We start from the raw sequence: 11,822 nt of genomic DNA on the forward strand, positions 1-11,822 counted from the left end.
GGGTGCAGACCCCAAGGAGGGGCTGGGAAAGCTGGCCCAGTCCTGCCTCTTTCTCAGTTCCCAGAAGCCCTCCCTCCTCGCCCAGTTTTTGTCAATGATCAGCTCTTTCCTTAATGAGTGTAATTCCCCTAATTATAGGCTGTAATTAGCCCTGATCCCAGAGATGGGAACAGGAGCATGTGCTCATACGCGCGTCTCCCTGGGCTGGAGAAAGAGGGTGCCAGAAGAGGGGGTGAGGGGCCCTGTACCCACACCCCTGTCAGAGCTATCCAAGATAATGTTGGAGATCATAAGGTTGGGCCCTCATCTGCAGAACCAAATTCCAACTCCCCTCCCACAACCTCAGGCAGGGTGAGGAAGTAGAATGTCCTGCCAGGCATCCCCCTCCTCCCTCCTGAATATTCCTGGCACTGGACTTGGCCCCAGAAACAGATGCCAGGGAGAAAATAGCTCAACAGAATTCAGTGATGCAGCCTCCCCGGGAACAGTCGTCATGGCAACAGGAGGAAGCTCGTCTTGGGAAGTGGCACTTTACCCACCATGGAGTCTGGGGGCTTCATTGTCCGCCCCCAGCCTCCTGCTCTCACCTCATCCCAGGCCAATTTCCTAACCTGTGAAATGGGGGACCTCCCTTCCCAGAACTGTGATAAGAACTCATGGGGAAGATGGAAGTACAAGTGCTGAGCACGACCTCTGGCTCATGACCTAGACTGCCCTCAGTGTCACTCCCCCCTCCATTCTGGGTAGAGTGTCCCATCCCATCCCAGCCTGGGGTTTCTCCCCAGATCATTGTGAGTGGCCGCCCTGAACAACCACCCAAGACAGCCTTCATTATTACTCTCAGGTTTCTCTGACTCCTGAGCCCAGGTTTCTACTTCATGTGGGAAAGCAGGTGGGAAAGAGGAGATATAAAGCAGTGGGCTCTAGGGCCAGGAGTTTCAAGCACCCACTCTACCACTTACTGACTATGTGGTCAGGGCAAGTCCCTCAGTCTCTCTGAACCTTGGTTTTCCTCACCTGAAGGTGAGTTAATAACCCCTAACTTCCTCCTAAGCATGTTGTAGACATCAAGTAAGAAGAGTGTGAAGGCACTTTAGAGGCTGGAAGGTGCATGCAGATGAGAGGTGCTTTTATTAATCAAACTTACAAACAATAACAGCGAGCTGGTGTGTGCAGTATTTGTTCTGTGCCAGACACTGCACATATATCCTCTCACTTAACCTCTCATGTAACAACATTGGATGCAAACTCCAAATGGGTGGGTAAACAAGGAAACTGAGGCACAGAGAAGTTATGTAACTTGCCCAAAGTGGCACAGCAAGTAGGGGAGCCTGTCTTCAAACCCAGGCAGTCTGACATCAGAGCCCACCTCCTAAGCACTGCCCCATACTGACTACCAATAACAAGCAGTCACTCATTGGCCATTCTTTTAAGAACTCTGTGAGAGACGGATGAGGAGGAATCATCTCCCCCTTTCACAGACCTAGTAACTAAGACCAGGACAGGTGAAAATCACAAAACTTGTGTCTGGACCCTCGTCTGCCCAGAGGCAGCCTTTTCTTATATTCATACAAAGGCACACAGAGGCTTGTAGAGTCCCTGCCTGGACCTTTCTTCCTATCCACCTAGTACCATCAGTAAGGGTGGGCCTCCTCCACCCCAAGACCCACGAGTGGTTCCTCAGTCTAGACGGTCCTCATCTCTCCCACCACCTCCGAGGGTTTGCAGACTATAGCTCAGACTCTTCACTCAGCCCCTCTCCTTGACCACCTCTCAGACCCAAGCCCTGACCCCTATTTTTAGCTAAGGCCCCAGTTTGGCACTCGATTGGGATTGGCCGGTTTTTTTTTTTTAATAGGATTTGCTGCCACCATTCGGTCATACTTGGTATGACAGTTCTAAAAGTTACCAAGTTTCCCAGGGCAACTTGTCCCTCCCACAACTTCCTTGAAGGCGTGTCCTGCCTTGCCACCCTCGACCCATCCTGTTTTTAAAAAGTCCACAGCCCTTGCCATCAAGCTTTTTAGCATTTCTCAGTGAATACTGGGAAAGCTTTTACTGTCTCTGACTTAAGTGTTTCCTGCTGTAATTCATATTTGTCCCCTATAGGAAACATAATATCAGTACTTTACATCAGTATAGGCTTTTCTCTATTTCAAGTTCTTTCACATCTACAAGTCATTCAATAAACATTTCTTGGTTCCAGGGATACCAAGCTGAATAAAACACTATCTCATTTATTCTCACAATATCCCTGTAAGTGGGCTGGCATTTTGAACCTCATTTAACAAATGAGGAAACTAGGACACAGAAAGGCAAAGTAACTTGCCTAAAGTGTCAGAAAGCTTGGACCAGAACCCAAGGCTCCAACTTCCACCTCTGTACTTGCTCCAGTAACCAGCCCAGGCTGCCAGAAATATCACTGGCACCTTCTGGGGAGGGGATCAGAGTCTCTTCTGGAATTCCTGATGCTTCCTCTGACACCTCAAGGCAGGCTGGGGCAGGCCCCTTTTGCCCTGGCTATGACTCAGCCCACTCAACACACACACACACACACACACACACACACACACACACACACACACATCACCCATTCTCTCTCTGCAGCCTATCTCCTGAGCTGCCACTTTCCCCGACGTCCAGCTTATGGAGCCGTGACTGTCACCAGCCTCCACCCAGGAGGTAGTGCCCGCTTCCACTGTGCCACTGGCTACCAGCTGAAGGGTGCCAGGCTCCTTACCTGTCTCAACGCCACCCAGCCCTTATGGGATTCTCAGGAGCCTGTCTGCATTGGTGAGTAGCCCCAGGGGACTCAGAGCTGAACAGGGGAGTGAGGTGGGGGGCTCATTCCTGCTCTCTGTTGCTGTCTGGCACCTTCATTTGCTCTCCATAAGGAAGCCAGAAAATGGCCACACACATCAGCGGCATTCACCCAACCTGCACTTATTGAGCACTTACTGTATGGAGGCACCACAGGTATACAGAGCAGAATTAAACAGAGACTGTGCCTTCAGGGAGCGCACAGTTCCAGGAAATGGGAGTGAAAGAAAGTACATGGGTCACCAGCTTCCAGAGCAGGAAGTTAAAAGTACCAATGAAGAGGGAATTCCCTGGCGGTCCAGTGGTTAGGACTCAGTGCTTTCACTGCTGTGGGCCCACGTTCGATCCCTGGTCGGGGAACTAAGATCCAGCAAGCTGCACAGTCAAAAAACAAAAAACAAAAGTACCAGTGAAGAGACAGAGTGACCTGGGATAGGGGGAAGCCATCATTCTTAGCTGGGTACTTAGGAGGCTTCCTAGGGGAAGTAAGCATTGAAGGTTTGACATTTCTTTTTTTTTTTTTTTTTAATGAGTGTTGAGTTGTATTAACTATTCATACAGCTGTTATTTAGATGATCATATGATTTTTCCTTTGATCTGTTGATGTGGTAAATTATAGTAACTGATTTTTTAAATTTATTTATTTTTTATTTTTTTATTTTTGGCTGTGTTGGGTCTTCGTGGATGCACGTGGGCTCTCTCTAGTTGCGGCGAGCGGGGGCTACTCTTTGTTGTGGTGCGCGGGCTTCTCATTGCTGTGGCTTCTTGTTGCAGAGCACGGGCTATAGGCGTGCAGGCTTCAGTAGTTGTGGCACATGGGCTCCGTAGTTGTGGCACACGGGCTTAGTTGCTCCACGGCATGTGGGATCTTCCCAGACCAGGGCTCGAACCCGTGACTCCTGCCTTGGCAGGCGGATTCTTAACCACTGCGCCACCAGGGAAGTCTTTGGACATTTCAGTGGAGGGAACAATGTGGGCAGTGACACAGAGGTGAGAAGGTGAGGGAGGATTTAGGGACACAGAAAACAGCCAGGTTTGCCTGAGGCCTGAGACATGTGGAGGGGGCAGTGGGAGGGCCTTGAATGTCAGGCCAAGACACTGGGTGGGGAGCTGTTGAAATTTTGTGAGATGGGGAGGGAGGGGCTCAGAACTATTCCTCAGGAGAGACAGCCGGGTGGTGTCTGGAGGCTAGGCAGCCAGCCAGGCAAGACGGTTTGAACTTAGACAATGACTTCGGGAATGAAGAGGAGGGAAGTGTTTCCAGAGTCACTGATGAGGGAATGGGGGGGAAGGAGGGGACTCCCAGGTTCTGGCCCTGGGTGATCAGGGAGTCTGAGATTGCTGCCAGTGGAGTGGGGCTTGTTGGCAGAAGGGAGATGGAATGTTTAGTTTGCAGCGTGAAAGGCAGCTTGGGTTTTTGATACTTATTTCATTCTATAAACTCTTTCTAGGTGCCAGGTATAAGCAGAGGTGAATAAGCCAGACACAGGCTCTGCCCTCAAGGAGCTCTCTGTCTGGTGGGAAGACTGGAAAGCAGCTCAGGAAGTTCAGTGCAGATGGAGCTGTGATGGGGGGAACTCAGGGCACAGTGGGGATCCAAGGGAGGGAGAGCGTCTCCAAAATGAGGAAGGAGACAAGGAAAGCTTCCCAAGGAGAAGGCAGGGAAGGATGACAGGCATGTTAGGGCTCAGGGAAGTGGAGTGGATTCCTGGAACAGCACCTGCAAAGATGCGGAGGCATGAAGCAGCACACTGTCGTGAGGACATGGTGAGGTGCACCTGAAGAAGAGGGTGTACGGGGAAGGGCTGACGCTGAGTCAAGAGAGAGTGGTTTATAAAGGGCTTGAACACCCTCTTGAGCCTGGACTTTATCCTGAGGGTAATAGGGAGCCACTGAGGAATTTAAGTGGAGGATGGGGCATGATCAGATTTGAAGGGCAGTTCCGTTCTGAGACCAAGCAGAAAGGTGAGTCTGCCCCCTCTGCAAAGAAGCGGAGAAGAAACTCACCACAACTCCTTCCCCGAGAGCTTTATTAGGTTAAAATATTCTTCAGTCTTGAACACTTGGAGACAAAGGCACTGGGTCTTGGCCATGGCAGCCTGGTCTCTGAGAGCTGGTCCAGAGCTGCGTGTCCAGGAGAGGAAAGCACTGCCTGAAACCAGCCACACTCCTGTTGCCTGAGACTCCTTCTCTGGCCCCATCTAACTGCCAGGAGCCCGTGGCCAAGTAACTCAGCAGCCCTCAATGATGGGGATGGGAGAGCTGCTAAGCCTCTGCTTAGGAAGAGAGGACGGTCCCAGGCCAGAGGGACCAGTGCTGGAAAGGCCCTAAGGGGTCAGCCCAGAAATGACAGTGGTAGTGATGCTGTTTCAGACAGCGTTCAAGACCATCGCCTGGCTAGCAATGCCTGCTAAGGGCACAAGATTTGGAGGTGGATGGCATGCATACCAGGTGTTTGTCATCCCTGATCTAGTCCCACTCTCTTTTTTAATATCCATTCACTCATTTTATTCAACAAACATTGAATACCAACTCTGTGCCTGGCCTGAAAAGACTTGGTTCCTGCCCAAGGGGGCCTCGGTAAGGGACATATCCAATAATAACTGGTTTAAGAAAGTGACGTGAGGTAGAGACAGCAGATATACCCAAGAAGGTTGGATATACCCTGCAGCAGGTATGCCCTGGCAAGGGGTATTAGTAAAGTTCACCTGGGCAGGGGAAATCAGGGACGGCCTCCCAGAGGAGTCAGCAGAGAGGGTAAGTGACTTATCCAGGGCCACACGGCTAGGCAATGGAAGATCTACCTTAGCCAAGGGAGTTGCACATGAAGAATAACAGAGGTGTGAAAGGTTAGGAGGTCGGCTGCCTGGAGCAGGGTCGCAGGGGCAAAGGATTGACCTTCAGGGCCATGAAAGCAAGCTCCCTGCTGGCCCGTGCAGAAGGTACAGAGCTGGGATGGGCAGAGAGGCTTGTTAGGCTGTCTAGGATCCCACTGGCCAGCCCAGCCCACCGTCCCACCCCTGTCTCACAGCTTCCTGCGGTGGAGTGATCCGCAATGCCACCACGGGCCGTATCGTCTCTCCCGGCTTCCCGGGCAACTACAGCATCAACCTCACCTGCCACTGGCTGCTTGAGGCTCCCGAGGGCCAGCGTCTGCACCTGCACTTTGAGAAGGTTTCCCTGGCAGAGGATGACGACAGGTGAGGGGGTATCCTGGTGGGGTAGCAGTGCCTGGCCTGGTAATACGCTGCTGGAGGAATGGTACCCAAGCCTGGGGCCTCAGCCCACTCGACTCAGCGACCAGCCACGTGGCTGCCGCTCTCCCGGCAGGCTCATCATCCGTGATGGGGGCCACGCGGAGGCCCCGCCGGTGTATGACTCCTACGAGGTGGAGTACCTGCCCGTGGAGGGCCTGCTCAGCTCCGGCCGGCACCTCTTCGTGGAGCTCAGCACTGACAGCAGTGGTGCGGCTGCAGGCATGGCCCTGCGCTACGAGGGTGCGTCTGCTGGGACCTAACTGGGGGTGGGGGTCTTGAGCCTGGGGTCTCTTCTCACACACCCCCCCCCGCCTCCATTCCACTATCACGCCTTCCAACTCAGCCCTTGCTCACCTGCCACCCAGGTCCCCTCTCCCTACCCCTCTCCCGAAGTCCAGGATTCTACTCCATCTTTCCAGGAGACCCCTGCCTGGACCCAGGACCTCTGGTCCAAGAGAATGAATTCTCTAGAGTTTGAAGAACAAAAATGGCCCCAACCCTTAGGGAAGGAGAATTGCTACAAGAGACATCCTAGCACCACTCATGCATGCATGTGTTCATTATTCAAAAAACATTTATTGAGCACCCTCTGTGTACTAAGCACAAACTAGGCACTGGGAATACAATGGTAATCAAGATGGCCTCCTGAACGCAATCGGGATGGATGCTCTGGGCTGTCCCTGCCCTCTGCTCCAAACCTCAGACATACATCTGCAGTCAGGAAGAGAAAGGCCTTGGGGAGGGAAGTAGGCAGACAACTGCCCCCCTGTGTTTGCTCCAGTCGAGGCTGAGCTGGGCTGGGCCCTGTGGTTTGCAGCCTTCCAGCAAGGCCATTGCTATGAGCCCTTTGTCAAATACGGCAACTTCAGCAGCAGCGCACCCTCCTACCCCGTGGGTACCACCGTGGAGTTCAGCTGCGACCCTGGCTACACCCTGGAGCAGGGCTCCATCATCATTGAGTGCGTTGACCCTCATGACCCCCAATGGAATGAGACAGAGCCTGCTTGCCGAGGTCAGTAGACACCAGTAGATGGGCCTGCCAGGGCAGGGAGCAGGGTGGGCACCAGGGAGCCAGCCACAGGGCCTGGGACCACAAGGGCCCTCTGACATGTGTGATTCAAGCTTCCCCCTGAGGAGGAGGTGGGGGGCTCCAAGCAGTGGGTAGGCACTCCTGTGGGCCGGTGGCAGCTCCAGGACATGGCACTGGGGGGAACGCGGAGGGGATGCGCCTCCTCTGCCTTCCAGCTGTGTGCAGTGGGGAGATCACAGACTCGGCCGGCGTGGTGCTCTCCCCCAACTGGCCAGAGCCCTACGGCCGTGGGCAGGACTGCATCTGGGGCGTGCATGTGGAGGAAGACAAGCGCATCATGCTGGACGTCCGAGTGTGAGTGCCCACGGGGCTCGGCCAAGCTACCTCCTGAGCTCTGGGGACATCTCTCACCCAGCCCGTCCTGGGGTCCCCGGGCCCACCCTCCTTGACAGTCCTCCTCCACAGGCTGCGCATAGGCCCTGGTGACGTGCTTACCTTCTACGATGGGGATGACCTGACAGCCCGGGTCCTGGGCCAGTACTCTGGGCCCCATGGCCACTTCAAGCTCTTTACCTCCATGGCTGACGTCACCATACAGTTCCAGTCGGACCCCGGGGCCTCAGTGCTGGGCTACCAGCAGGGCTTTGTCATCCACTTCTTTGGTGAGCTTGCCCCTGCCCCACCCTGCTGCCTGGGGGAAAAGGGATGCCAGGATGCAGACCCCGAACCATGGCAAGTCAGAGAGTCCAGGGCAATGAGGAGCCTGAGTGCTCTTATCTGATGAGGGAAAGCTGGGAAACTCCAGGTATCACCTTCAGGAAGCTAGTCTTGTTCTCCATCTTCCCTGAGGGCCCAGTGAGAGGAAGCAGGCCTCCGCTGCAGCAGGAGGGATTTGGGTAGACAGCAGGAAGAACCTCATAACAGAAATAGGGAACTGGGGAAAGGTGTTCGTTTCTACCTTTCTAACAATCTTTGACAGAAATGACAATTTTCCCCACCCTAGCCAATCCCTGAGGAATTGGCCAACATGCTTCTGGAAGTAAGGCCAAAGCTTAGGTGACAACCTTGGAATCTAGGAGACAGAATGATGCCAGGGACAGGCAAGGAGGGGCCCTTGAGCAGGAAGGCATGAATCGCTGAGCCTGCCTAGGCCAGGCTAGGCCCAGGACAAACTGGCAGGAGCCGGAGTGCCCTCAGGGTCAGGGAGGCTAGCACAGTCCCTTTGGTGCTGCTGACGGCCTGCGTCTTGCTGCCCCCAGAGGTGCCCCGTAATGACACGTGTCCAGAGCTGCCTGAGATCCCCAATGGCTGGAAGAGCCCGTCGCAGCCTGAGCTGGTACACGGCACTGTCGTCACTTACCAGTGCTATCCTGGCTACCAGGTGGTGGGATCCAGTGTCCTCATGTGCCAGTGGGACCTAACCTGGAGTGAGGACCTGCCCTCCTGCCAGAGGGGTGAGTGTAGCTGTTCCCCATATTCTCCCCAGCGCAACCTACAAGCCTCTCTCCTGGATTCTGACCCAGACTCCAGCCATTATTAACTGGTATTCATAGCCTCAATTTCCTCATCTGTGAAATGGGATAATACTTTCTCATAGGGTCATCCGCCAAGTACTCCGAGTATTTCGTTCCTGGTATATGGCCAATCAGTATTTGTTGACTCTGATGGATGGGAAGGGGCAAATGAGGAGATACACCAGCAAAATGGTAGGGGCAAATAAATAGGGGTGGAGCCATATGCCATAAAGATGTTGGCTGACTTGGAACAAAGCCAGCGTAGACTGGCTTTTGCTGAGTTCTACTTGGGCTGCTTCCCCCCATCGCCCCCCACCCATAGTGACTTCCTGCCATGACCCTGGGGATGTGGAGCACAGCCGACGCCTCATATCTAGCCCCAAGTTTCCCGTGGGGGCCACTGTGCAGTACATCTGTGACCAGGGTTTTGTGCTGACGGGGAGTGCCATCCTCACCTGCCATGACCGCCAAGCCAGCAGCCCCAAGTGGAGCGACCGGCCCCCCAAATGTCTCTGTAAGTCTCAAATGAGGAGGAGGGGAAGATGCTGCCTCTGGAGGCTAGGGGCCTGGCACCCTCACTGGGCTCTGCCTGCTTTGCAGTGGAACATCTCAAGCCGTGCCACGGCCTCAGTGCCCCCGAGAATGGTGCCCGCAGTCCTGAGAAGCAGCTGCACCCAGCGGGGGCTACTATCCACTTCTCATGTGCCCCTGGCTACGTGCTGAAGGGCCAGGCCAGCATTAAGTGTGTGCCCGGACACCCCTCACATTGGAGTGACCCCCCACCCATCTGTAGGGCTGGTGAGTGCCCTGCCACCCCCGGAACCTCTGCCTGGCCCATAGGGCTGCTCTGGCAAAGATGTCAAGTGCTGAGAACCAGAACCCCCTGCCCATGCCCCCTTCCTGTTATTCTTGGTCTCCCCAGTCTCTGCCAGATCCTTCTGACCTGGTGACACCAAGACAGATTCTGGGATGGGCTCTCCTTGGACAAATCCTTCCCATGATCAGCCCACTCCCTACCTTAGTGGTTTGGTTCTTTGGGCTCATCCACTGCCCTTGGCCCTCCCCTCTTGTTCCAGCCTCTCTGGATGGCTTCTACAGCGGCCGCAGCCTGGATGGTGAGCCCCCAACCTTGAGGGCCAGGGAAATAATCTCCCTGCCCCTAGTTCTCACAGCTCCCAGGCCATGGGTTCTCTGAGGAGGGAGGGCAGAGAAAGAGAGAGGTCTGGGACTAGCGGGGCAAAAAGCTCCTTCCCTGCCCCCAGCCAGCTAGAGGGAGCTGGTGGCTGGATGCCCCTGGGCAGAGGTGAGGGGATGTGGGACCCAGGCCTCTGCCCCAATCCCATCCTCTGTGCTTTCAGTTGCCAAGGCGCCTGCTGCCTCCAGCACCCTGGATGCTGCTCACATCGCAGCTGCCATCTTCTTGCCGCTGGTGGCAATGGCGCTCTTGGTGGGAGGTGTGTACCTCTACTTCTCCAGGTGAGTCTGGCTTCCCTTCCTGCCCTGCACCCCTGACTCACTCCTGCCCAGCACTCCTGACTCACAGGCTTCTCTGCCACACAGGCTCCAGGGGAAAAGCCCCCTGCAGCTGCCCCGAACACGACCCCGCCCTTATGACCGCATCACCGTGGAGTCAGCATTTGACAATCCGACTTACGAGACTGGAGTAAGTACCCATACCAGGCTTGACACCCTAATCAGGACCCAATCCTATGCTCCCTTGGGCAGGTACCCCTAAGGGTCCTGCCAAGCCCTCTCTCTCTTTCCCATTCCCTTTCCCTTTCCCTTGGGAAGGTGGATTATGAACTGACGAACATTTTACAAGTTTCCAACTCCCAGCAGTCTCTTTCCTTTGCAGGAGACAAGAGAATATGAAGTCTCCATCTAGGTGGGGCAGCCTGGGGAAGCCGGCTCAGCCCTGCCTCACAGCCCAGCAGCAGAGCTCCCAGCTTCCTGCTGTCCCTCCACCTCCTGTACATACCACCTAGGAAGAGATGCCACCAATCCCTCAAAAAGTTGTGCTCTCCCCGCCTGCAATGCCCGCCAGGGCCTATTTTCTTGGTACCACTGCCCACTTAGGGCCCTTCCTTGGGTCCAAGTCAGGGGCATCTGCCTCTAGGCAGAACACAGCTGGGGCACAGGCATCAAGAACCAGCATTCTCCTGACTCTCTTTCGTGCCCTGGACCTCCAGCCTGGAATTCACAGGCAGAGCGGGAGCACCTCTCTCCACGTGACCGCCATCCAGCCCTGGCATGTAGCGCCCTGCATCAGGGTTAACTTGACGGTGGCGGAAACTGGGCCAGGGTGCTCCTCACAGGGCCATCACCAGTGGCCAAAACTGCTCTCAACAGTGACCTCTGGGTAGTCCTGACATGCTGACATCAGCCCCCTGGGGGGGGGGGTCTCTAGTCTTTCTCTAAGGCCCTGGGAATGGTCAGTTCTGCCTTCTATCCCTTTCTAGGGGAGGCAATAATTCTAAGGGATCCTAAAGGGTTTAGGGACTCTACCCCAGGCTCAGGTTGGGCTTCCCTAGGCCACACCACTCATGCTCCACACCAAAGCAGGACACCCCACTGCTCCCCTGGCAGCCCTGCACCCTGAAGAGAGGGAGACCTTCCCCTGATGTCAGTCTGGCTGTTAAAAACATCCTCTTTCCCACTAGCCCCTCCCCCAACCCCAGCCCCCTGTCAGGCTTCCCTCCTGGCCACTGCGTTTTGGGATAAGGGGAGTGGGCAGGCATATTCTGGAGAGGAGCAGAGGTCAAAGGGTCCAGGAATTTGGCATGGAACAGGGGGTCAGAGCGTCCCAGGGAGAGGCCCAGAAGCTGGCTGCAGGCCACTTTGTACATGTAATGTATTATACGGCGCCTGGGCTCCAGCCAGAGAACAATCTTCTATTTCTGTTGTTTCCTTATTAAAATGGTGTTTTTGAAAAAAAAAACAAGCAATGGCCTGGTGGATGGTATTTTCTTGGAGGGAAGGAAGGTGGGAGATAAATGGGATGTGGACTTTAGGACCAGAAGGCATGCTGGACCTACCAACTGATCATCTCCCGATTTTATCAAAAACCAGTCATGGGAATTCCCTTGTGGTCCAGCGGTTGGGACACAGCACTTTCAATGTGGTGGCCTGGGTTCAATCCCTGGTCAGCGAACTAAGATCCCGCAAGCTGTGTGGCGCAGCCAAAAAATATACAACAACAAC

General features: G+C 54.7%; 1 protein-coding gene across 3 annotated transcripts in view; it reads left to right on the plus strand.

Annotated features, from left to right (window-relative positions):
- Positions 1–11,549, plus strand: part of SEZ6 (seizure related 6 homolog) — a 45,488-nt gene extending 33,939 nt beyond the window's left edge. For 2 of the 3 annotated variants that reach the window (XM_029212124.1, XM_029212122.1), the window contains exons 5-17: positions 2,608–2,793; positions 5,852–6,020; positions 6,151–6,317; positions 6,895–7,089; positions 7,323–7,461; positions 7,573–7,769; positions 8,367–8,561; positions 8,944–9,135; positions 9,222–9,419; positions 9,698–9,736; positions 9,980–10,097; positions 10,182–10,284; positions 10,461–11,549. In XM_029212124.1, the coding sequence (XP_029067957.1) occupies positions 2,608–2,793; positions 5,852–6,020; positions 6,151–6,317; positions 6,895–7,089; positions 7,323–7,461; positions 7,573–7,769; positions 8,367–8,561; positions 8,944–9,135; positions 9,222–9,419; positions 9,698–9,736; positions 9,980–10,097; positions 10,182–10,284; positions 10,461–10,493 (1,931 nt within the window). In that variant the 3' untranslated portion in view covers positions 10,494–11,549. The remainder of the gene's footprint in view (positions 1–2,607; positions 2,794–5,851; positions 6,021–6,150; positions 6,318–6,894; positions 7,090–7,322; positions 7,462–7,572; positions 7,770–8,366; positions 8,562–8,943; positions 9,136–9,221; positions 9,420–9,697; positions 9,737–9,979; positions 10,098–10,181; positions 10,285–10,460) is intronic. The other variant, XM_029212123.1, reaches the window with a different exon arrangement.
- Positions 11,550–11,822: the final 273 nt, after the last annotated feature.

This window comes from Monodon monoceros, unplaced genomic scaffold, assembly GCF_005190385.1.
Source record: "Monodon monoceros isolate NGI ecotype Baffin Bay Population unplaced genomic scaffold, NGI_Narwhal_1 Super_Scaffold_9, whole genome shotgun sequence".
Taxonomy (NCBI): Eukaryota; Metazoa; Chordata; class Mammalia; order Artiodactyla; family Monodontidae; genus Monodon; species Monodon monoceros.